Source organism: Lithobates pipiens, unplaced genomic scaffold (assembly GCF_037356315.1).
Source record: "Lithobates pipiens isolate NorthernLeopardFrog02 unplaced genomic scaffold, aLitPip1_a1.2 Scaffold_13, whole genome shotgun sequence".
Lineage (NCBI taxonomy): Eukaryota > Metazoa > Chordata > Amphibia > Anura > Ranidae > Lithobates > Lithobates pipiens.
In genome coordinates this window covers 81615620-81642252 of record NW_027507718.1, presented here as the reverse complement: position 1 = coordinate 81642252, position 26633 = coordinate 81615620, and the positions used below count along the sequence as shown (strand labels likewise).

Sequence of the window (26633 nt, the reverse complement as noted above, 5' to 3'; positions counted from 1 at the left end):
AAGGCCCACTCTGTAGCCGTCTTTCAGCAATAACATGGCAGCAAGTTAAATACTACAAAAAGAAAACTCTGTGTGAAAAAAAATTATAGAAATTTTATTTAGGTACAGTGTTGCATGACTGCACAATTGTTATTAAAAATGTGGCTGATAGCCCTGAAAGCTGTGAAATGGCCTGGGCAGGAAGGGGGTAAAAGTGCCCCGTATTGAAGTGATTAAACTTTTTCACTTCAAAGAGTACTAAAAAAAAAGAAAACAAAGGAAAATAGCTGCATGTATTGAATATTGTGATGAGATTTATAAATTTCCAATAAGTATATGAAAGAAAGGCCATGCAGCCACCTAGACAGGGCTCTGCCAATGAGAGATGTACTGTACTGCTTTTCCCCACTCTGTGCTGGCTGCTTGTCATGTAGTACTGATCAATAACCAGCAGAGGGAGCCTGCGCATCTTTCCTAGGCCGACGTCATTAAACTGCGCCGAAGTCTCCGAGTGCCCTCTGTGGAGAGCTGAAGGGACGGAGGTGTCATTTTTGGGGAGGCCAGTGTTCTGTGTGTACGGGGGATCTAAGGTCACATAGAGATGGCTTTGACCCCATCAGACGAGAAACTACGGCTGCAGCAGCTGAGAGCTCTGAGGAGGAAATGGCTGAAGGACCAGGAGCTGAGTCCTCGGGAGCCCGTCCTGCCTCCCACCAAGCAGAATCCAGTGGAGAGATTCTGGAGCAACTTCCTGCGGGAGAAGAGCTTATGGAGGACCTACGTATGTGAACAACAGGGGGTGGAAGGGATCAGGGATTCCATTGGTTTACCTGGCAGTCTGTGAAATCCCATAGGGAACAGAGAGCTGTGTGGTCACAGACAGCCATGTTCACAATCATCATCATCAACATCACAATATTATTCAGGTGTAAGGATGAGCGCCGGTGTTGTGCCATATAGTGTCCGGCCATCGTATAGCGTCCGCAGTACGGGGCGGACGCAGCTTCGGAAAATCTCCGAAGTTGAATGGCGCCTGCGCCATGAGTGGAGGTGGTGGTACCACCATCCAAGCGGACATAGGGTTGTGAATATTAGAGGGCCGCTCGCCACGCTTGGCTCTTTTATATTCCTACTCTATGTCTACTTGGATAGTGGGGATGGAACCTGGACTCACGGTGCAGGCACCGTTCATCCTTGGCAATTTTCGGAATCTGTGTAGCTGTGTACTGCGCATGCGCAGTACACAGCGGACACTATCGGATGGGGGACCTTGTATGACAAGACACCGGTGTGTTCGCAGTCTCCACGTGCAGAGCCTGCCAGGAAGTCGGCGCATCACTGCGCTAATCACAGGCAGTGAGACATTTCCCTGATCTCTGCAGCCTCGCATTGGGGCAATGTCTCACTGCCTGTGATTAGCGCAGCGCCGACTTCCTGGTGGGCTCTGCACGTGAAGCGTGCAAACACGATGGAGCTCATCCTTATTCAGGTGTTTACCGTTACATGGCAGCTGTTTTTTTTTTTTTTTTTTATCCCCACACAGGGATGATGTCTGTTAGTGGGATCAGGGCCTGGTGTTTTTTTTTTTTACAGGGAAGACACTTTTTACCTTTTTTGTTTTCTCAACTTTATTTCTATGCACTGCAGGGACGCACAGAGGGCTGTGGCGTGGACATAAGCAAACATGCCTGTAACCTGGAGATGGCAACTGTCGTTCTTGGTGTGGAAGCAGTGATCTATCTCAGAGGTTTCACACATCACATACACAGAGAGCACTAGTCAACAAAGCTTACGCTCCCTGCTGATAGAAGAGTTCCAGCCTCTGAATCAGGAATGGGTGTGCCTGACCCCTGCAGAGAGACCACTGCTTCGGATCCACAGAGCAAGGGTCACACTCTGCTGCATGCTGGCAGGCTTTTCTACTTAGGTGGTGGTTGCTTCAGTAAAACTGTGGGACTTTGAACAGATTTTGTTTTCAAGCGCCTGGGATATATTTAGATGATTTAAACCAGGGTTGCTCAACCTGTGGCCCTCTACCTTTTAAACAAGGGGAGTGCATGCCTATGCTCTGGAATGGTGGGTCGGCAAGCTCAGAACACGATCGATGGGCTGCTGACCCCCATGCCAGTGCATGGAGTCTGGCAGCAGAGGAAGCATCAGTTTATGAGGCTCCAGGTGGGGTGATACCAAGTACATGTTGTCTATGGCCTTTCTAGTAGCCTGCAGAGTGATGCCAGCAGAAGTACTACTCTATTAGACATCACATACACTACACTTTTGCAAAAAGCCTGTTAGCACTTCTAAAAAAGGGAAAAAAAAGTTATTGGGCTGCTTTCACACTGATCTGCAGGAGCAGCACAGTGCACCTGCGACTTTCATGCGCGTTTGCTACACTGAGCCATAGACTCCTATTATGACCCGTGGGTTTGAAAGTGCATCATACCTGTAATAGTTATTAAAAGTATATAGCAAAGAGGAACTAACCCAAAGGAAATCCACAGGTGCACTGAGCTGCATTCACAGTGCGGGTTGACCTGTAGCGCCTCAGTGTTAAAGCAACATTTTATGATTTGGGGGATAAAACCTCATAGTTCATTGTGGCCTGTGATCGGTTATCAAATCACTTAAGTGGCCTTCGCGCTTTAAAAGGTTGAGCACCCCTGATTTAAACTAAAAGTTAAATAGGACTTTGAAGCCCAACTCTGAGCAACTACAAAAGTATCCCTTGTAGTGGGGCTGTGCCTGCGCTGCAAGGCTTAATTGCTCATCAAAAAAAAAATCCTTCTCAGAGCTTCTGCTCCACGCTTCAGCGGTCTAGGGTCCTGATGTCATCAAGCGTCAATAACCCTGCATTGGATGGGATAATGCTGGGGGACAGTACACATAGTACAGTAGACAAAATAAGCTATTAACTCTTGTACTAGGGGCACAGCCTGCCTGCCTGCAAAGATAAAAAACAAAATTGTCTTCCTGGAGTTGGGCTTTAAGTGACTATATCTAAAGTGCTGTATTTAAGCTTGTATTTAAAGACTAAGTTCATATTTCCAGTAGAATAGTATGTGTGTGTGTGTGTGTATGTGTATATGTGTGTATATATATATATATATATATATATATATATATATATATATATATATATATATATATATATATATATATATATATATTGTGTATGTATGTGCGTGTGTGTTTTCTTTTTTCCCCAATCGTCTTTCAGGACAGCCACCTTAGAAAGACACCGGTTCCTCCCCTCTGAGGAAACACCGCCTTCAATTTCATAATTTAAGCCTCCTCCTCCCTTCGTTCCTCAGTTATGGTGTTTCCTCCGGCGGGGAGACACCGCCAAGGAACCTTAAGGCTAAATTCGGTTGGTGAAACTGAAGCCATCCGAGCGGAGCCCTGGCCCCGTTCGGCTATCCGACCGTTCATCGGGCGGTCCAGGACAGTCCTATCAGCGGGGAGCTGAAGTGTTCGTACTGTCCATATACCCTAAACTCCGCTTGGGGAAAGCAGGAAGTTTATGGGGTCGTCCGTTCGTTCACCCGCGGGGGTTTCAACGGAACAAACAGTCCAGTCGGCTGGGGAAGCTGAATACTCGACTGACCTTTACACGCACTCCAATCTTCGCTTGGGGAAAGCAGGAAGTCTTTGGAGAGGTTCATCCCTGCGTTTCGCCCAGTGGGGTGCTGAACGAAGGCGTCCAGGGCCCCCCTGTGTATGCAGCCGGCTGGAAGCCGGACCGGTAGGCGGGCGACGTCAGTTCCGGTGGGGGCGGACCCCTTCGTTCGATCCGCGTCTTCCGGTTCCGGACGCGGCACGTGAAGGGGAACCTAGCGTTCGGCTGGTGCAGCCTCTCTTTTCACAGTTGCACAGGTAGCTGTTAGAGGCGCGTTCGTACCACGCTTCCTCAACGGGAGAATGTCCGAGGCAGAGGCTTCAAAAACTCCTGGAGATAACAGCACCAGCCACTCGAAGGTAAGAGGAAACCTGGGGAGGTGTTCCCTTACTTGTATCCAGTAGCTCCACTGGTGTTCCTCCTTGGTGGTCGGGGGGAAGGGTAGTGTGTCTGGGATCCTGGTGATGGTTGATCCTAGGGGGGGCACTCCCGGTGGTCCTCTATGTAGCGCTGGTGTTGCTGTTTTTTAGGCTCATGCTGCCCCTTCCTGTGTTTTGTGTCTTTCAGAAAGCCACGAGCAAGTCCCCCCATGGTTCTAAGAAGAAGTGCCCTTCATGTAGAACGTCTATGGGAGACTCTTGGTCTAAAGCTATTTGCAAACAATGTATTGAGGATTTACTTAAGGAACAGGCAGTAGAGCAGGGTGCAGATCTGGTAGCTTCTATGAAGGAACTCTCTGGTACCTTTCAGTCCTTCCAAAACTTTTTTTCCAGTTTTCAGTGGCCCCAGCCTCCGAGCACTCCTACACCAGCGCAGCAGAGTGTACCATCCAGCCCTGTGGATGTTCCTCCTGCAAGGGGAGAGAATTCAGAGGGTCCCAGGGAGGAAGCTGAGGAGGAAATTGACAGTGTCGTTTCAGACTCCCAGGGGGAGTCTGACGCCGAGGTGTTGGATGGGGAATCCAGCAGAATCTCGCGGTATAAGCTTTCCCTGGAGGATGTGGATGAGCTCTTGGGAGCGATTCATACCACTTTAGGCATTCAAGAAGAAACTAAGACATTGTCACTCCATGATCGGATGTACAAGGGCATGGGGAAACAAAAGAAGCAGGTGTTCCCAGTGCATAACGTCTTGATCGATACCATCAAGAAGGAATGGCGGGATCCCGAAAGGAAACCTTTCTTTTCTGGGGCATTAAGACGTAGGTTTCCTTTTTCGGAGGAAGAGACTCTCGTCTGGAATAAATCTCCCAGACTAGACGCTGCTTTTTCCCAGGTGTCCAGACACACTGATCTATCCTTTGAGGATATGGGGGTACTTTCTAACCCTATGGATCGAAGGATGGATTACCTTCTTAAGAAGGCCTGGGATTCATCACAGGGAAATCTTAAGCCAGCCATGGCAACCACGGTGGTGGCCCGCAACATGGAGTATTGGCTCACCCAGATTAGCGCACACATTGAAGCAGGGACAGCAAAGGAGACTATTCTATCCTCCTTTCCCATGCTTCTTAAAGGGATAGCCTACATAGCGGACGCTTCGGCGGAATCCGTGAGAATGTCGGCAAGGTCCTTGGCTCTGACCAACTCTGCCAGGAGAGCCTTATGGCTGAAGACCTGGCCTGGAGACAATGCATCCAAACTTAAACTTTGTGGAATCCCCTTTACAGGAGATCTACTGTTTGGACCAGGTCTTGAAACAGTGCTAGATCGCACAGCAGACAAAAGAAAGGCCTTTCCTATTAAAAGGAAATTTGGGGAACAAGCCAAAAGAAAGACTCGTCCCCAGAAAAGGGTTGTACCACCCCGTACGGTTCAGCAGAAGAAAAGTTGGGGACTCAAAAGCAAGGGCCCCGGGGGAGCAATTTTTCGCCCTCCTGAACAGCCCAAAAAAATCTCAGTGACAGGGTCACGGTGGGAGGAAGATTGGGGGCCTTCCTCCCACAGTGGGAAATGATTTCCTCCAATCAGTTTGTCTTGGGGATCGTCAGAGGAGGTTACCATTTGGAGTTTTCGGAACTCCCTCCTCTGAGGTTCCTTGTCACCGAGCTGCCAAAATGCGCAGAAAAATCATCTGCCCTTCTTTCCTCTCTTCAGGAGTTGGAAGAACAGGAGGTGGTAGTACGGGTTCCAGTAGGAGAGACAAGCAGAGGCTTCTACTCTCACGTCTTCGTGATTCGCAAGCCTTCGGGAAAGTTCAGGCTCATCCTGAACCTGAAGCCCCTGAATGTCTCAGTTACCTACAGAAGGTTTCGGATGGATTCGGTTTACTCAGTAAAAGCACTCCTACCTCCGAACTGCTTCATGGCATCAATAGATCTGAAAGATGCATACCTGCATATTCCAATCGCAGAGTCCCACCAGCGTTTTCTCAGACTGGCAGTGAGAACTCCAATGGAAGTACTACACCTTCAGTTCAGAGCGCTTCCTTTCGGACTATCCTCTTCCCCCCGAATCTTCACCAAAGTGATGGCAGAAGTTCTGGCATTTCTGCGTCTCAGGGGAATCTCGGTGATCGCATATCTCGACGATCTCCTTCTGTTTGCCCCTTCCCCAGCACAGTTAATTCAGGATTTACAGGTCACAAGAAACCTGTTAGTAAGCCTGGGTTGGCTCCTGAACCTGGAGAAATCCAACTTAATCCCTTCCCAGAGGGTCACTTTCCTAGGGTACGAGTTGGACTCAACAGTACAAAGGGTCTTTCTTCCTTTGGAAAAAGTTCAAAAGATAGACAGGGCTCTGTTGTTTCTTCAGGGCAACCACCAGATCTCCATAAGGAAGATCATGTCAGCGCTAGGGTTGCTGACATCCGCTCTTCCAGCGGTTCAGTGGGCAGGGTTACATTACCGCCCTCTACAATTATTTGTGCTGAAGGTTTGGGATCACAGCCAGGAATCTTTGGATTCTCTGGTTTTGATTCCAGAGCAGGTAAAGAGGTCCCTCTGGTGGTGGAGGAAGGGAGCAAATTTGTCCCAAGGTCTAGAGTGGGTCATGCCAACCTCCCAGGGTGGTCACGACCGATGCAAGCAGCTCAGGTTGGGGGGCACACCTAGACTCCCGATTAATACAGGGTATTTGGGAAAAGAGGGACTCGAGGAGATCCTCGAATTGGAGGGAGCTGAGGGCAGTAGATCTAGCTCTCAGAACCTTTCAGAAGGAGCTCCGGGGGAATCACGTAAGGGTAAGGTCGGACAACTCCTCGGTGGTAGCTTACATCAACAGACAGGGGGGCACCAGGAGCAAGTCCTTATGGGCCCTAGCGGAAGCCATCCTCAGATGGGCCGAAGCAAATATCCTGTCCCTTTCAGCAATCCACTTGAAGGGAGAACAAAATCAGGTGGCAGATTTTCTCAACTCTGAGAGAAGGCAATTGGGTTCTCAAGCAGGAAATATTCGAAATGATCACCCGGAGATGGGGGATTCCTGCAATAGATCTCTTTGCCGCAAGGGAAAACGCGAAGGTAGCAACGTTCTTCTCCATAAACAGGGGGGACGGGGCATTGGCGGTGGACGCACTAGCACAGAGTTGGGGTTTCTCCAGGTGCTATGCTTTCCCCCCTCCAGTGCTCATTCCAGCAGTATTAAGGAAATTTCAAGTGGAGAACACTACCCTCATTCTAATTGCACCTCACTGGCCCAGGAGGCCGTGGTTCTCGATCCTGAAGGGCCTGTCTGTAGAACCCCCTGGATTCTCCCAGTGCAGGAGGATCTCCTGTCTCAAGGTCCGGTGTTCTGCCCTCAGGTAGGACGATGGAACCTAGCAGCGTGGCTTCTGAGGAAGAATTGCTGAAAGCCAAGGGCTTCTCAGACCGGTTGGTAGCCACTCTTCTAAACTGTAGGAAAAGGGAAACCCAGTCCATTTACTTAAAGGTATGGAAACGGTTTAACAGCTGGTGTTCAGAGGGTTCCTTCAACGTGCATAGCCCTGTAGCCGTTCTAGAGTTCCTACAGGCAGGGGCGGATAAGGGGTTAGCGCTTGGAACACTAAAAGCTCAGGTTTCCGCTTTGAGCGTGTTTTTAGAGAAACATCTAGCGTCAGATCCTTGGGTCGTAAGGTTCTTCAGGGCCCTAGGTAGGCAAAGACCGGCTTCAAGCTCCCCCTTCCCAGTTTGGGATCTTTCTTTAGTTTTACAGGTTCTCACAGGGGAACCTTTTGAGCCGTTAGAATCTTGCTCATTAAAGCTGATCACTCTCAAAACGGTGTTTTTAGTGGCGATCACTACAGCAAGAAGAGTAAGTGAACTCGAAGCCCTTTCTGTCAGGGCTCCCTTTTTTCAGGTTTTTCCGGATCGTCTGGTTTTGAAGATAGATCCGGCCTTTTTGCCTAAGGTAGCCTCTAGTTTCCACAGGATGCAGGAGATTGTGCTACCTACATTTTGTTCAAATCCAGTTAGAGAACAGGAACACATGTTTCACAGACTAGATGTTAGAAGATGTGTTCTTTATTATTTAGACTGCACAAGTCAGTTCAGAAAGACAGATTCACTTTTTGTTTTATTTTCAGGGGCCAGGAAGGGTTCCAAAGCCTCTAGACGTACCATAGCTAGATGGTTAAGGTTAGCCATTGGGCAGGCATACGTGGCAGGGGGATTAGATCCTCCAGCTGGCATTAGAGCACATTCAACCAGGGCCGTGGCAACTTCTCAGGCAGAGTGGGCTGGTGCATCTCCGGAACAGATCTGTAGAGCTGCAACGTGGTCCAGTTTTTCTACGTTTGTGAGACACTATAGACTGGATCTTCTGTCAGCCAAAGACCAAGCCTTTGGTCGTAAGGTGCTACAGGCAGTAGTCCCACCCTAAGGTAATATACTCGCTTATCCTCTCTAAGGTGGCTGTCCTGAAAGACGATTGGGGAAAAATGGAATTACGTACCGGTAATGTCCTTTTCCAGGAGTCTTTCAGGACAGCACCGGTTCCCACCCAAATTGTTGCAGATCATCGGGAACTCATTACATGAGATCGTCAGGTAAGACTTAAAAAGTTTATTTGTTTGACGTGTTCTTGTGTCTCCCCAGTTTGGCCGGAGGTACTCTGGAAGAACTGAGGAACGAAGGGAGGAGGAGGCTTAAATTATGAAATTGAAGGCGGTGTTTCCTCAGAGGGGAGGAGCCGGTGTCTCTCTAAGGTGGCTGTCCTGAAAGACTCCTGGAAAAGGACATTACCGGTACGTAATTCCATTTTTTTTTCCAATCATTTCTTCCTTTTATTTTCACTTGATGATCCTCTGAAAAACATAGGAGCATGGCAGCAGGAAAAAAAACGAAGTGGTATATTATATTTGCCACCCCTGAAAAGCAATCCCATTTGACAGGCTATCCGGAGGCGATGTGTTGCTTCTCCACCACCTGTTTTGACCCTGCAGTTTTAGCTTCATATTGAAATGCTGCCCTCCAGAACTTTTCTCAGCCCCCTTTAAAGTGATATTAAACCCTAAAACAAAAGTGAATAATATATTGCACTTGCCTATCCTTAAATGTGGTGGCTGCATTTGTTTAATTTAATTTTATTTTTTTTAGGGTTTTTTTTTTTCTTTATTTTCATCTGATGATTCTGGCATAACACAATTCCCATCTCCATGCTGGATTGAGGAGCAATGAAGTCATCCTCAGGCTGGGGAGACAGTAAGAAGATTAGATGTACTAGCAGATTTAGATGGACTTGACTAACCAAGCCAATTTTCAGATAAAACACTATAATAACCTAGAGCAAACTGTTTTTTTTTTTGTTTTTTTTAATCTTTTTGAGATAAAGGTTTTACATAAATTAATACTGGCTGACCATTTTAACCACTTACTGACTGCACTATATAGCTGAATGATGGCTACAGTGTGGTTGGCCAGTTCTTACAGGGTGTCATATGCCCACGACAGTGTGGGCGGTGCTCTATGAGATCACTGTGTTCATGGAACACAGCTAATTGCAGATCAGAGTCATGGAGCCAGGTGGGGGGCCATCCTCCCCTCACTCGTCTCTATGCACAGCCCTGAAAAGGACGGGATCGCCTCCACCACTCCCGACAGTTTCAGTAAGCAGCGGAGGGCACTGGACCACGGCGGGAGGGGGGCGCCCTCTCCCGCCGCTGATAAAAGTGTTCTTACAGCGAATCTGCTGCAGAAACCACTTTTATCTTGTACCAGGCCACCAGCTGAACGTGGCAATACTGGGGTTATGGCAGCTAGCTGCTATCATAACAACGATCTCCGTTCTCAAGGTGAGGATGTACGTTGGCGTGCGGCAGTCCGGAAGTGGTTAAAGGTTTTAATCCTGTCCCTTCTTTTCTTAAAAGAGAAGTTCTAGTTTTCACAATAACAGACATACAGTGGTGTGAAAAAGTGTTTGCCCCCTTCCTCATTTCCTGTTCCTTTGCATGTTTGTCACACTTAAGTGTTTCGGAACATCAAACCAATTTAAACAATAGTCAAGGACAACACAAGTAAACACAAAATGCAATTTGTAAATGAAGGTGTTTATTATTAAAGGTGAAAAAAAATCCAAACCATCATGGCCCTGTGTGAAAAAGTGATTGCCCCCTAAACCTAATAACTGGTTGGGCCACCCTTAGCAGCAACAACTGCAACCAAGCGTTTGCGATAACGTGCAATGAGGCTTTTACAGCGTCCTGGAGGAATTTTGGCCCACTCATCTTTGCAGAATTGTCCTAATTCAGTTACATTAGAGGGTTTTCGAGCATGAACGGCCTTTTTAAGGTCATACCACAACATCTCAATAGGATTCAGGTCAGGACTTTGGCTAGGCCACTCCAAAGTCTTCATTTTGTTTTTCTTCAGCCATTCGGTGGTGGACTTGCTGGTGTCTTTAGGATCATTGTCCTGCTGCAGAACCCAAGTTCGTTTCAGCTTGAGTACACGAACAGATGGTCGGACATTCTCCTTCAGGGTCTCTTGGTAGACAGCAGAATTCATAGTTCCTTTTATCACGGCAAGTCTTCCAGGTCCTGAAGCAGCAAAACAGCCCCAGACCATCACACTACCACCACCATATTTTACTGTTGGTATAATGTACTTTTTATGAAATGCAGTGTTCCTTCTACGCCAGATATACTTGGACACACACCTTCCAAAGAGTTCCACTTTTGTCTCATCGGTCCACAGAATGTTGTCCCAAAAGTCTTGGGGATCATCAAGATGTGTTGTGGAGAAATTGAGACGAGCTTTGATGTTCTTTTTGCTCAGCAGTGGTTTTCTCCTTGGAACTCTGCCATGCAGGCCATTTTTGCCCAGTCTTTTCCTGATGGTGGAGGCATGAACGCTGACCTTAACTGAGGCAAGTGAGGCCTGCAGTTCCTTGGACGTTGTTGTGGGGTCTTTTGTGACCTCTTGGATGAGTCGTCGCTGCGCTCTTGGGGTAATTTTGGGCGGCCGGCCACTCCTGGGAAGGTTCACCACTGTTCCATGTCTTCGCCATTTGTGGATAATGGCTCTCATTGTGGTTCGCTGGATTCCCAAAGCTTTGGAAATGGCTTTATAACCCTTTCCAGACTGATAGATCTCAATTACTTTCTTTCTCAATTGTTCCTGAATTTCTTTGGGTCTCGGCATGATGTGTAGCTTTTAAGGATCTTCTGGTGGACCTTACTGTGTCAAGCAGCTCCTATTTAAGTGATGCCTTGATTGTGAACAGGTGTGGCAATAATCAGGCCTGGGTGTGGCTACAGAAATTGAACTCAGGTGTGGACAACCACAGTTATAGTATGTTTTAACAAGGGGGGCAATCACTTTTTCACACATGGCCATGATGGTTTGGATTTTTTTTCACCTTTTAATAATAAACACCTTCATTTACAAATTGCATTTTGTGTTTACTTGTGTTGTCCTTGACTATTGTTTAAATTGGTTTGATGTTCCGAAACACTTAAGTGTGACAAACATGCAAAGGAACAGGAAATGACGAAGTGGGCAAACACTTTTTCACACCACTGTATGTAATCAACTAGGTAGATGCAGCATTGGTCCCCCAATGGCTCTACACTGAGAACTGAGCAATCAGAACGTTGATTACTCAGTTCTCAGTCTTCAGTGAGCCAATGACTGCCAGTCAGCAGCTCTCTACTCTTTCCCTCCAGTGCTCACTGGAGCGCTGGGCTGTAGGAATGGCTGGCTCAGGCTCGCTGAGAGGTTAAGCCAACTGACTGTTAAGCATCTAGGTGGATACCAACATTGAAGTTGGGATCCCTCCAGAGTCTGGACCAGCTGAGTGGTGTCAGCTGACAGCCTGATGTTGGCTGAATCTGGGTCACAGGAGTGCAGAACTAACTGCATTCCTGTGACCCACAGGAGAAGTAGGGCCAAAAGAGCTTTGGCCTGACTTCTCCTATAAGACTGTATGTATTGGGTTCCAGAAGTCTTCCCTCAGTATTCTAGGCACAGTATGTAATGAGGTCTAACTAAAGATCTAAATTATATAGGGGATTTAGGATCTCCTCCCTCTTGCTAGTAATCCCTCTAGTAATGCTCCCCAGAATCCAGTTTGCTTTCCACACACCCTTGCCACACTGTTTGCTATTTTTCAATCTTGCATCTAAAATAGGCACCCACAATTGTTTTTCTCTTTTGTAGATCTATCTAACATTGCCCTTGTCCCCTCCCATATTGTACTTTTATCAGAGGATTTTAATTTTTTTTTTTTTTTTCTTAAGTGCAATATTTTGCATTTATAAACGCATAATTGAAGTTTCTCTAACGATGCTGAATTTCGATTATTTATTTTCTTTGTTTTAAACACCTGCAGGAATATCAACCATATTGCACACCTTTTATGTAATCAACAAAAAGACAGTTTGCACACTAAACCTTCATGTAAACCCATACATTTACTCGTTTCAAAAAACAGGCCGGAAATGTAACACTCCCATTGGTTGTGCTCTCAACCAAACTGTCAAACCATCCAATGGCTGGTGTCATAACTGAGCAGCAGCTGTGCAGCATCATGGCAGTTGTAGATTAAACAGAGGCCATGATGGCAGCTTCCTTGGCTGCAAACGATAGGTGCTTACACTTTAAGTTTCAACACAGCTGCTTGAAGCTTGCTGAAAACTTTACAAAAGCAGGATGTCGTTCTACAAGCTGATGGCTATTTCAGCAAGTCCTTAGATACATCTTTAAGACTTTTGTTGGTGATTTCTTAAAGTGATTCTAAAGGCAGAAGTTTTTTTACCCTAATATAGTCTATGCTTTTAAGTGGTTGTAAACCCTCTAATGTACCCAGTGAAGTGGTTGGTCTCATATGATGCACAGAGATTAAACAAATCCTCCTACATAAGTTTTACTTGTTTATCTGCAGTCTCCTCTTTTCTACATCCCTGCAAAAGTGCAGTCCCTCCCCAACACAAATTTATCTCATGTGTCTGGAAAGATTGTGAGAAGTGACTCATGCTGATAACTGAGGAATGATGCACCAGAAAAAACTACAGATATATTTTCTAACGTCTCTTGTTTTTCTTTGTTTTTTTTAGACTTATAAAGCATACAATTCTGTCAAGGTGACCTCAAAACTATTAGCCATGGCATGGGTTATACAGTACGTCTTGAAGTACCACCTAATGGTAATATTCTAATTGTTATCTGGCATGAAATTAGAAGGGCTCTTTCACACGGGGTGAATCCATGTTCATCCACCCCGTGGACATTTGCTTGCTCAGTGGGGATTGCTCCGTTGATCCCTGCTGAGCAGGAAGATGACAGGTCCGTCTGTGCACACTGCACAGGGACGGACCTGTCAGAGCGCCGCTCTCCCCTATGGGAGATCGGATGGCGGCGGACCGCAGAGTCAGTCGTCACCCAATCCGATCCGATGACAGATGGAAAAGTAGGTTTTTCCTCCGTCACACTTTTTCAGATTGGAGCGGGTCGGATGTCAGCGGACATGTCACCGCTGACATCTGACGCTCCATAGACCTCTATGGAGCATCCGTTCAGGTCCGCCTAAAAAACTGACAGGAGGACCTGAACGGACTGGTCATGTGAAAGAGGCCTAAGAGTTGTTTTGTTTAAGAGCCCTATCACATAGGTGTTCTGATCAGATCCACCTGTCAGTTTTCAGGTGGAGTTGAATGGAAGCTCCTTGTTAGTTTATGCGCAGGCAGATGTAAGTGGACAGTACATCGAAACATGATGAATTCGGAGGTAAAAGGATGTAAATAATGCACGTTTGTCTGTATCTGCCTGCCCGTAGACCTAACGTAAGTCTGTTGCACTCCATCAAAAAAAACCTGAATAGATGAAAATGCCACAGATGTGAGATGCATATGATTCAGTTGTCATTCAGCAAGGGGTCTGTTCAGATTCTGCTGATTAGAAAGGACATGGCTTGTGTGAAAGGGGCCTAAGAATTGCCTTTCCCCAGTGCCATTATTGAAGACTTTCCACGTGTCTTTTTAGTTCTACTGGTGATGAAAAAAATCATTCAGAGAGACTATCATGAGACACATTGATTAGAGTTATCACTTTTACTTCTTAAATTTAAATGTTTTTGTGTACTTTTACATATAAATTAATATTGGAAAGAATTAAGTGAGTGGTTCCCCATGCACCAAGATTTGCACCAGATTAGACATGCGATATAAGTGGTCTAAAAAAATGTATTTGCTGGGTGAAAAGTGCACTTGTGCCCAGGCTATGTGCATTAAACTATTACCATATTCTTTGGAAGTGAAAGAGCTTTACAACAATCCCTCAGTCACCTCTCTAGGTGCTTCTTGAAGATCACAACAAAGACTCTACTGTGCCCGTGTTACTTCTCCACAATACATATAGGCTAAATGAGACCATGTGCTTTTAAAATACAATCATGAGCAAAAATATTGGCACCCCTACATTTCTATCAGATCATGAACCACTTTGCCCAGAAAATTGTTGCAATTACAAATGTTTAGGCATCATCGTGTTTATTTCTTTTGTTTGTATTGGTACTCCACAAAAATGCAGAGAAACAAAAAGCCAAATCTGACACATCCCATGCAAAACTCCAAAAATGAACTGGACAAAATTATTGGCAGCTTCTCAAAATTGTAAGAAACTATTGCATTCCAAGTTTGTGATGCTCCTGTAATTTGTAATTAAACTCACCTGTATCAACAGGTGCTGTCAATATAGAAATCGCAACAGCAACCCGTTAAAATGGTGAAAAATTTGTTTGAGGATTTGAGAACAAAAATTGTGGAAAAGCATGGACAATCTCAAGGTTACAAGTCCATCTCCCCAGATCTAAGACTAAGTCTTTTTCTGGCATTTGTTGCTTACAAGTTAAAGTAGAACTATAGGCAAAACCTTTCTTTTTTTTTTTGGATAGAGCCAGGAAGGGTTATAACCCCTGTAAGGTTTATTTTTTCCATCTGTGCCCAATTGCAGAGATTTCCCTTCGCATTCTGTCCCATAGCCAAACGGGAAGTGAGGAAATTCCTGCAAATTATGGGAATTTCTTGGGGACCCCCAGGTTACCAGAACTATGGTCCCCATTGGAAGATTCCCCCTCTATTACTTTTCTGGGGACTACTCAAAATATGGGATTTTCTTTTGCTTTCAGTGATAATGGTAAACGGGACTAATAAAGAGTGTGAATCTCCTTAATGGGAGCACAGTCAGCAATTAAAACTGACAGGGAGACTAATCCTTCTCCCTTCTATCCAAAACAGTAAAACTTTTTGCCTTTTAGTTCTACTTTAAAATAAGTATTTTTTTTTGTTTGAAAATGACTTAGAACCCCAAACATAGATTTTTTTTTTTTTTTTTTTTTTAGCAAACACTAGAGAATAAAATGGTGATCGTTGCGTTATTTTGTCACACGGTATTTGCGCAGCAGTCTTTCAAACGCAGTTTTTTGGGAGAAAAACACTTTCATTAATTAAAAATGGCAGGAGGGCGTTTTAGGCAAGGCCGCGGCTTCGGCCTAGTCTGCGGTGTTCAGCTTTGTGGACTAGGCCAAAGCCGCGGCCTCGCCTAAAAACTCCTGCCTGCAGCTCCTCAGGACCGGTGCAGTGTCAGCGCCGGTCCTGGTGAAAAAAAGATAGATTTGCTGAAATTTTGTATCGATTTGACCTCTCAACTCGATTTAAGATTTAAATAGATTTTTTTCCTCCAGCCCTGGTACCTGGTATACCCTCTTCAAGCCAAGAGAGCATATTTGCATGCGGTTGGCGTGAAGGAGTTAATGTTCTTGTGTTCAATGTGTGCAACATTGTCAAGAAGTTTACAGCCCAGGCCACTGTAGCTAATCTCTCTGGACATGGAGGAAAGAGAAAAAATAGGATTTTTGTACTCACCGTAAAATCCTTTTCTCTGTAATTCACTGACCGAAAAAGCTCCTCTCTGTAACTAAATGGGTTGTATAGCCTGCCATTAGAAGAAACTAGGCAAAATTGTTACACAATACACAGAACTTTAATCCCGCCCTGGGGGGGGCGGGCCCCCTGCTATCAACCCTCCTCCGCCTGCTGCTAGCAGCTTCAGTACGTCAACAAGCAGTATAATGTAGAATTTTTTTTTTACGGTGAGTACAAAAATACAATTTTCTCTTATTCACCCACCGACACAGTTCCTCTCTAACTAAATGGGACGTCCCCAAGCAGTGCCAAACGAGGGGTGGGGGAAAAAAAGGCATTAAAACTTCATAGCCCATGGCAAGTGGTAACTAGTGAAACTAAACCCACAAAAAAACAGCAGTATGTGGAAAAACCACTACATAACCGGCTATCCTCAACAGGAGTGATCCCCAAGACCGCAACATTGCGGAAGTAATGCAACAGTGCATTAACCAAAAAAGTACTGCTTTTTTATTGAAAAACAAGGAAAAAAATTAAATTGCAACTACACGGCCGCTTGCAAAACTTTGCGGCCAAAACAGGCATCGGCCGATGCACTGATGTCTACCTTGTAGAACTTGGTAAACGTATGGACAGATGACCAGGTCGCCGCCTTACACACCTGAGCGACAGACGATTGGTGTCGGCAAGCCCAAGACGTTCCGATTGCTCTCGTAGAGTGGGCCGTGACTGGAAAGGGAGTCACCTGCCCCTTCAAGGCGTAGGCTTGGACTACAATCTGTTTTATCCACCTGGAAATGGTGGCCGATGAGACCGCCATACCCTTCTTAGGACCAGCCACCGAAACAAACGGTGAGTCTGACTTCCGAAAGGAAGCTGTGGCAGACAAGTACACCTTCAGAGTCCTAACCACATCCAGAGCGTGAAGGGCCACCTCCTTGGGGTGCTTCGGCTTAGGACACAATGATGGCAATACAATGTCCTCATTGATATGAAAGGCCGAGACCACCCTAGGTAGAAAGGACGGTTGCAGACGCAACACCATCTTATCCCTGTGGATGACCAGATAAGGGGACTTGCAGAACAAGGCCGCCAGTTCCGAAACCCTCCTGGCCGATTTGATGGCCACCAGAAAGACCACCTTCTGTGAAAGGGTCAGCAGAGGAATCTCCCTGATATTCTCAAACGGCGGTTTCTGAAGCGCCGACGACACCAGGTTCAAATCCCACGGAGGTAACGGGGGACGCACCGGAGGGAATACATGTCGTACAACCTGCACAAAGGGACTCGTTAATGAGTACCCCTTGATGGTGCTCAATGCCAACCCCTGGTCTAAACCTTGCTGAAGAAACAGCAGGATCCTGGATATAGAGAAGGAGCGTGGATGCCACCCTTTCCCCTCACACATGGAGATGTAGGCCTTCGAAGTACAATGGTATATCTTCCTGGAAGAAGATTTCCGCACCCTCAGCATAGTTGGAATCACCGAGTCCGACAGACTCCCTGTTCCTCAATACCTGGCTTTCAATAGCTAGGCCGTTAAAGCCAGCGATGGTAAAGCAGGGTGAAGGATTGGACCTTGAGATAGGAGGTCCTCTCTCAACGGCAGTCGCCAGGGAGCGTCTGCCACCATGCGCACCAGGTCTGCGTACCAGGCCCGCTGAGGCCAATCTGGGGAAACCAGGATTACTGGAATCCCCTCGGCTTCTACTCTGCAAAGCAGACGTGAACAGTTTCAGCGGAGGAAAGGCGTAGATCAGCTGGTACTGATTCCACCAGCGCACTGACGCGTCTGCCCACGGATCTCTCACCCTGGACACGAATCTCGGCACCTTCCGATTGACCCGGGAGGCCAATAGATCCACATCTGGTGTGCCCCATTTCAGGCACAGCCGCCTGATCGGATGCAATGCCCATTCTCCTGAATCCAGCATCTGATGACTCAGATAGTCCGCCTGCCAATTTTCCACCCCCAGGATGTAAATGGCCGGCAGGGCCGGAACATGTCGCTCTGCCCACTGAAGTATGTGAGCGACCTCCCAGGCAGCGGCTGAGCTTCTTGTTCCCCCTTGGTGATTTATGTACGCCACAGCCGTGGCGTTGTCTGACTGTATCCTGGCCGGACGCCCTCGAAGACACGTTGACCATGTGTGGAGGCACAGCCTGATCGCTCTCAATTCGAGCAGATTGATCGGCAACTTGACTGCGTTGACCAGAGGCCCTGAGCCGACTGAATCCCCATCGCTTCACCCCAACCGGACAGACTGGCATCCATGGTGACCACAGTCCATTTCAGAGGAAGGAGCGATTTTCCGGCCTGAATCACCGGGGACCTCAACCACCAGATCAGGGAGCCCCTGACTGGCTGGCTTACCTGGATCTGCCGATCCAGGGACAACTGAGATTTGTCCCATTTTTGTCAAGATCTCCTTTTGCAGGACTCTGGTGTGGAACTGGGCATAAGGTACTGCCTCGAAGGAGGCTACCATGAGCCCCAGCACCCGCATGCAAAAACGGAGTGATGACCACATGCGGTTCAACAGTAGTTTGACCGCAGGTCTGAGAGTCAGCAATTTGTCTGAGGGGAGAAGAACCCTTGCTTCCCTGGAGTCCAATAGTAACCCCAGGTACTCCAGATGCTGAGTCGATACCACCACCGACTTCTTTAGGTTCAACAGCCACCCAAACACTTGCAGGGTCTGCAAGGTGATCACCACCACCTCCTCTAACTGAGGGGGAAGAAGCTCTCAGGAGGAGATCGTCTAGGTAACCCACGATTGCGATCCCGCGTTGCCTCAGCAACTCCAATACTGGAGACAGTACTTGGTAAAGACTCGGGGGGGGGGGGGGGGGGGGATCTGATGCCAGGCCAAAGGGAAGAGCCACAAACTGGTAATGGGCTTCCCCGACTGCCAAACGCAGAAACTTTTGATGCCGAAGGCATATGGGTATGTGCAAGTAGGCATCCTGAATGTCCAAGGTCGCCAGGAAGTCCCCTTGATGGAGTGCAGCGACTACTGAGCAAACTGATTCCATTCTGAACCTCTGCACTTTTACAAAGTGATTGAGGGCCTTCAAGTCCAAGATTGGACATACCCCTTCCTTCTTGGGAACCACAAACAGATTGGAGTAGAACCCCTGGAAGCGTTCCGCCCGGTTGCTATAGCCTGGATTTTGGGGGAAGAAACACCAGTTTCTGAAGCCATGCTGACCCTATCCTGTCTGCCACCTGCAACCTGCTGCCGCCGGATGGGGGGGTGCTAAGCGCTAGGCTCGCCACCCTGGGGCATTCTGTGAATGCCAACAACAGTGCCTGTAGTCCCTAGGAGGTTCCCAGATGCAGAGAGGAGAAAAAACTCTGGCAGCAGCAGCTCTAACAGCGGTGCAACGGTCTGCAGAACAGCTTCAGCTTTCCACACAGAGCCATCCGGTGTCCCTCACACACAGGGAATACAGGAAGTGACAAGAGAAAGCACATTGCAAGCTGTCACAAGAGCCAGTGGTGAAGAAAGCATTTTTGCTTTCACAAAATGGCTGCCAATGCAATACATAGGAATCCCAGGGAAAATGTCTGCTGAAGCTCCCCAGGGGAATCTATAGCGTTCCCAAATCCAAGATGGCTGCCGGCCACGAGGCAAAAAGAAGCAAAAGAATAAAAACTAACTGCCTGCTGACACAGACATCCTCCACCAAAACCTGCCTTTTTTGGACCCCCAGACCTGGACCAGGACTGAGCAGCAACCGCACAGAGCCCCACAGGTGAGAAACAGCGACACACACACCCCTCAGAGGGGGAAGGAGGGGTGATAGGGACTTGGGAGAGAAGATAAGGAGGTGAGGTGGCCCCCGAATCGACGAAAACCAACCCCCCAGTTACCCCCCCCCCGAAGCAGGGAGAGCCGTACTTACCAGTCCTAAAGAGCTGGGGGACATTCTGTGGTAGCCAACTCCTGCGCAGTGACAGGGAAGGTTACTGGCCCGGTATACTGTGATCCAGAAATAAGTAGCCCAGTCATATGTATACCCCGAAGCATTGAAGCTCACCGACCACCTCTGGAACATGAAGTATGCCATGGCCTGCCGAGCTGTAGCTGTGGCCTGCTCACGCTCGATGGCTGGACTTGGGGGGACTACAAGGATTTCATTAACCAGCCTGTCACCCAGCCAGCAGTTGATAGAAGATCTCAGGATCTCTCATCTTGCGCAAAAAAAAGCAAACCTGCAGTAAAAACATTAACCGAGAGGCCCGCAGGGTTTCCTAGGTCATTCTCCTTGCTAGGCAAAATAAAAACTAAAGCTGCTAGCAGCAGGAGGAGGGTTGATGGCACAGGGCCCGCCCCCCTGGGCGTGATTAAAGTTCTGTGTATTGTTTAACAATTTTGCCTAGTTTCTCCTAATGGCAGGCTATACAACCCATTTAGTTACAGAGAGGAGCTGTGTCGGTCGGTGAATATAAGAGAAATTACGTTTGTCAAAATTTACCTGAGGAAGCCAAAATAATTTTGGGACATTGTGCTAAAGACAGACAAAACTAAATGACAGCTTTTTGGTAAAGCCCATCATTCTGCTGTTTTCATAAAAAGAAACGAGGCCTTTGAAGAAAAGAATGCGGTCCCTACAGTCAAACATGGTAGAGGTTCACTGATGTTTTGGGGTTAATTTTGCTGCTTCGGGTACTGGATGTCTTGATCGTGTGCATAGTATTATGAAATCTGAAGACTACCAAAGAATTCTGGTGTGCTATGTAGGGCCCAGTGTCAGAAAGTTGGGTCTCCATCAGAAGTCATGGGTCTTGCAACAGGATAATGAACCAAAGCACACGTCAAATATCACCCAGGAATGGTTTAAAGTGGTTGTAAACTCAGAAAATAAAAACCTGCAAAACATTAGCATAATGAGCTAGTATGCATTGCAAACGAGCTCGTTCTGAAATATTAACCTTAGATCGACGACATTGCAGCGGTCCCCCACACAGTTGTGACCGGCGACATCTCTCCCTTAGTTATTTTCAGGTTTGTGGATTCCGTGCTTGATTGGCCGGAACCACTTTAAAGTGGAGGGCCACCCTGGGAAAAAAAAATACATTAAAAATTAGAAAAAAATCATTAAAAAAAATGATTTTTTTTTTTTTTTAACTTGCCAGAAATGCCTGTTGCTAGGCACATCATCCTAATCTGCCTCTTCCTCCTCCTCCGGAGATCTTCTTTCTTCTCTCCTCTGTGCGGCGTCTTCTGGGTAATGGGTCACGCTGTGTTCTGGGAACTGTGTGTCCCAGAACACAGCGTGTCCCATTCACAAAGCGCTGCGTGACTCGCGCATGCGCAATAGGAAACGGGCAGTGAAGCCGCAAGGCTCCACTGCCTGTTTCCCTTAGCCAAAATGGCGGCGCCGGGACCCAAGACTGAGGGACGGGTCAGCCTCGGGTGGCCAACATTGTGGGCGCCCTGGACAGGTAAGTGTGCTTATTAAAAGTCAGCAGCTACAGTGTTTGTTTTTTTTTGTTTTTGTTTTTTAAACCGGCCCTCCTCTTTAAGACAAATCGCTGGAGAGTACTGAACTGACCAGCAATGAGTCCAGATCTAAATCCCATAGAACACCTGTGGAGAGATCTGAAAACAGCAGTTGGGAAAAGGAACCCTTTTAATCTGAGAGACCTGGAACAGTTGAGTAAACGTTTGTAATTGCAGCAATTTTCTGGGTGAAGTGGTGCATTATCTGACAAAAATGCAGGGGTGCCTTAATTTTTGGCCATGACCGTATATGTGTATAAATGTACATAGTCTGGGCACAGGTTTACTTTAACCACAATTGCATTTTAAATATCGCTGCACAAATGCTGTGTGACCTAAAAATTAGCAATGACCACCATCATAGTCTCTAGGATCTCTGCTAAAAAAAAAATATGTTTTTAAGTCATTTTCTAGCAAAAAAACACACCCATTTTTACTTATAGTATCTCACAAAAGTGAGTACACTGCTCACATTTTTGTAAATATTTTATTTTATCCTATCTTTTCATGTGACAACACTGAAGAAATGACACTTTGCTACAATGTAAAGTGGTGAGTGTACAGCTTGTAGAAGAGTTATTTTGAGGGCACAGCAAATAAAATATTCACAAAAATGTAAGGGGTGTACTCACTTTTGTGAGATACTGTATATGAGAGAAGTGTCAGAATAGGCAAGTGGTTAAATGATCCGCAGACCAGAGAAAGAAAAATGGTATAGAGGGTGTCGAAAGGTATGGTCTGGCAACAGGTTCTCCTAAACGATGTTGTGATGTTGGAAATGTATATGAATCTTAACGGATGTAAGGAAATTAAGCTAATATGTATTCTCTGTTTTAGGAAACCCCCTATGGTGTCACCTTTGGAAAGCGTCCCTTGTATCCCGTAAGTATTGACCACAGGTTCATAGAAGTGTCAGGTTTTATGCTAAAGAAATAATTTCTAATGGTGTCCTATACTCCTTAATGTGAAGCTTAGGCAAGCAAGTAAATACAGTGGGGAAAAAAAGTATTTAGTTAGCCACCAATTGTGCAAGTTCTCCCACTTAAAAAGATGAGAGAGGCCTGTAATTGTCGTCATAGGTACACCTCAACTATGAGAGACAAAATGTGGAAACAAATCCAGACAATCACATTGTCTGTCTGATTTTATTTATTTTTTCAAAGAATTTATGGTGGAAAATAAGTGTTTTGTCAATATCAAAATTTCATCTCAATACGTTGTTATATATCCATTGTTGGCAAAGACAGAAGTCAAACGTTTTCTGTAAGTCTTCACAAGGTTGTCACACACTGTTGCTGGTATGTTGGCCCATTCCTCCATGCAGATCTCCTCTAGACAGGGCCATATTTTAATATTGATTGGACCCTGGGCAAAAATTCCTTGCCCCCCCCCCCCCCCTACACTCCCTCTGCTCTGAGACATGCAATAAATAGCAGCTAGACTTAAAATCCGTTTACTGTATCAGGCAGCAATTGTGATTGGTTGCCAGTGGTTACAGCACATCATTACTGCTTACTGACTGGTTACTAGAGGTTATAGCACGCATTACGGCTCATTGATTAGTTGCTAGGGGTTACAGCAAACGGTTTCTGCTTATTAATTGCTTGCTAGAGATTACTGTATTGTAATACTGCTCACTGGTTGGTTGCTAGACGTTACAGCACATCATCTCCTCACTGCAGGAGGGCATGATATACATATGATTGCCACCTTTATTTACATATCAATGCAGCCAGCCACAGCTATTTACTTATGAATGCCCCTGCTATTTACATATGAATGCCGGTTATTTACATGTAAACACAGGATGTGCAGGTGAGTCATCTGTACACAACAATATGGCAGAGTCGGGCAGCATTAGTAGCAGCACTTCACACTGAGATATCGGGACACAGCACAGGATTAAAACTTCAAGAGACAAGGCAATTTAAACTGGGATAGTTGGCAAGTATGAGGCAGCTGCTTTGGGCCCCACAACAATGACAGGGCCCAGGGCAGCTGCCCCTTTTGCCCTGCCTTAAAGATGGCCCTGCCTCTAGAGCAGTGATGTTTTGGGGCCATCGCTGGGTAACACGGCCTTTCAACTCCCTCCAAAGGTTTTCTATAGGGTTGAGATCTGGAGACTGGCTAAGCCACTCCGGGACCTTGAAATGCTTCTTACGAAGCCATTCCTGCGTTGCCTGGCAGTGTGTTTGGGATCATTGTCATGCTGAAAGACCCAGCCACGTTTCATCTTCAATGCCCTTGCTGATGGAAGGAGGTTTGCACTCAAAATCTCACGATACATGGCCCCATTCATTCTTTCTTTCATGTACACGGATCAGTAGTCCTGTTTCCTTTGCAGAGAAACGGCCCCAAAGCATGATGTTGCCACCCACATGCTTCACAGTATGTATGGTGTTCTTTGGTTGCAGCTCAGACGGGCCCGGACGTGTACTGGCTTAAACAGGGGGGCACGTCTCTGGCACTGCAGTATCTGAGTCCCTGGTGGCATAGTGTGTTACTGATGGTAGCCTTTGTTACGTTGGTCCCAGCTCTCTGCAGGGCATTCACTAGGTCCGCCCGTGTGGTTCTACGATTTTTGCTCACCGTTCTTGTGATCATTTTGACCACCCGGGTGAGACGGGTGAGATCTTGCGTGGAGTTCCAGGTAGAGGGAGATGATCAGTGGTCTTGTATGTCTTCCATTTTCTAATTATTGCTTCCACAGTTGATTTCTTCACACCAAGCTGCTTGCCAATTGCAGATTCAGCCTTCCCAGCCTGGTGCAGGTCTATAATTTTGTTGTTTTTTTGTGGCGCTTTTCAGCTGCTAGCGGGGGGCTTTTTAGCAACGCTGCCCATTGATTTCAATGGGCAGGGGCGCTTTAGGAGTGGTGTATACACCTCAAAGATTTTTTGAATGTCGCGCAAGACCACTGCTCCAGTGTGAAAGCGCTCGGGCTTTCACACTGGAGTGGCACTTTACAGATGCTATTTTTAGCGCTATGGCACCTGTAAAGCACCTCAGTGTGAAAGTGGCCTTAGGGAGTTAAGCTCAAGCTCCCAATATTATAAAAGACAGTGCTATATGAAAAACTTGCAGATATAATTCATGCACAGATGTAGGCAAACGACATGGCATTTGGGATGTAGTTGACACCCAGTGCATTGGAATGTGGATTTCCCACACTGCGTTCTGGGCACTTAAAGTGGATATAAACTGGATTCGTGAATTTTTACCTAAGCACATACAGTGTCTTGAAAAAGTATTCATACCTCTTGATATATTATTATTTTATTTTTTTTTACAAATATCTGAAAAGTGCGGTGTGCATTTTGTATACAACCCCCTTTACTCTGATACCCCTAACTAAAATCGAATGGAGCCTTCAGAAGTCCCCTAATTAGTAAATAGAGTCCACCTGTGTGTAATTTTAATCTCAGTATAAATGCAGCTGTTCTGTGAAGCCCTCAGAGGTTTGTTAGAGAACCTTTGTGAACAAACTGCATCATGAAGGCCAGGGAACACGCCAAACGGGTCAGGGTTAAAGTTGTGGAGAAGTTTAAAGCAGGGTTGGGTTATACAAAAATATCCTAAGGTTTTGATCATCTCATGTAGCACTGTTCAATCCATCATCCCAAAATGGAAATAGTATTGCACAACTACAAACTACCAAGACATGACTGTCCACCTAAACTGACAGTCTGGGCAAGAAGAGCATTAATCAGAGAAGCAGCCAAGAGGAGCTACAGCTTAGGTGGGAGAGTCTGTCCATAGGACAACTATTTGTCGTGCACTCCACAAATCTGTCCTTTATGGAAGGTCTCGAGAAGAAAGTCATTGTTGAACATGCAATGATGCAGCAATTTTAAACAGGAGGGGGGAGCAAACAAGCGGAGCTTCCCCGTTTGGGTGGAGCTTCACTCTAAGTAGCACATTCACACAAAAATGGAACATCCGCTTTTCGGAACCCTGCCCTCCAGTGTCACATTTGGCACCTTTCAGGGGGGAGGGTGGTGCAGATACCTGTATAATACAGGTATCTGCACCCACTTCCAAGCATAGCCTCCCACGGGAGTCCCCCCACCCCGCTTCACTTCCTCATTCTCTCACTGAGGATGCTGGCGGTAAGAGCCGAGCGATTGATCAGCTTTGGCTGCTGATATCCTGGACAGGTAAGTGTCCATTTAAAAGACAGCAGCTGCTGGCTTTTAATACTTTTTTTTTGAGTGGACCTCTTTTTTAAATATTTCTGTATTTTGGACTCAAGCAGGTAGCAGTAATGTTATTAACATAGCTTGCAGAGTAAACCCGATCCATGTGGATATTGGCACAGGTGAGGAATCTGAGGTAGAGAGAGGTGTTGTTATAAAATGCCACTTTAAAGTTTACTATATTAATTATGTCCTTTTCAAAATAGGGTGATGTCATCAGAGAGACTGGAGAAGTTGTCCCACCCTTGGAGGAACCAACAAGCGGTCATCATCATCACCACCACTAAGACAGCAACTTATGTTTTCATATAAATGTGTGGTCAGAAGTAGAATATTGAATAAAATATTAATTATACCTTTTTGTTACAAAATGAGATTTGTGAGTCTGTAAAGGTTGTCAATTAATAACCCTTTTTTTTATACCCCAAATAAATAAGTGGGGGAGTGAAGAAAGGACTGATTTCTGTGGATTTAAACAAAAATACCCTCCAGCTGGCTGGCACAGGTCAGTTACTGTGGCAAATCTTCTTTTTTTTATTATTATCATCCCCCCCCCCCCCCCAATAAAAGATAACTAAACTTTGGTTCCAGTGGGGGTGCTCAGACACTACTCCAAACTCTCAGCCAGTCCCTGCGTCCTATTTGTTCCTATAATGAGGCTGTGGCACATCAAAAAGTACAATGTGCTTGTGTCCTTTGTTTGAAATGCCTGATGGTCCTACTTTCCTATTATAAGCTGACCCTGCTAGGCATGAGAGCACATCCTTCCCAGTATGGTCAGTTTTCTGCCTCTCCTCCAATGGCCATGACTTTTGCTGACATGCCCCCTTCTTAGCAATTCACTGGGAAGAATAATGTACTGCTGGTTTCTCAATCCCACCCCTCCAAGTCCCTTACGAGAACCATGAACTGTTCTAGAATTTTCTAGTAGAGGGCTGCACTGACTTTGGACTTAATAAAACGGTGATCCAACACCAGCAGATGACATGCCTCGCCAAATATCTCCTAAACCTGCACCGTTTAGGAGATCCTTACATTACATGGCCAGTGACATCA

At 46.3% G+C, this 26633-nt stretch overlaps 1 protein-coding gene across 1 annotated transcript; it reads left to right on the top strand.

Moving 5' to 3' along the window:
* Positions 1-464: 464 nt before the first annotated feature.
* NDUFB6 (NADH:ubiquinone oxidoreductase subunit B6) lies at positions 465-25932 on the top strand. The gene is made up of 4 exons (XM_077475251.1): positions 465-760; positions 13067-13156; positions 22219-22263; positions 25784-25932. Exons 1-4 carry the CDS (start codon positions 581-583, stop codon positions 25862-25864), a joined length of 396 nt encoding a protein of 131 aa, XP_077331377.1. The 5' UTR covers positions 465-580; the 3' UTR covers positions 25865-25932.
* The last annotated feature ends 701 nt before the right edge of the window (positions 25933-26633 follow it).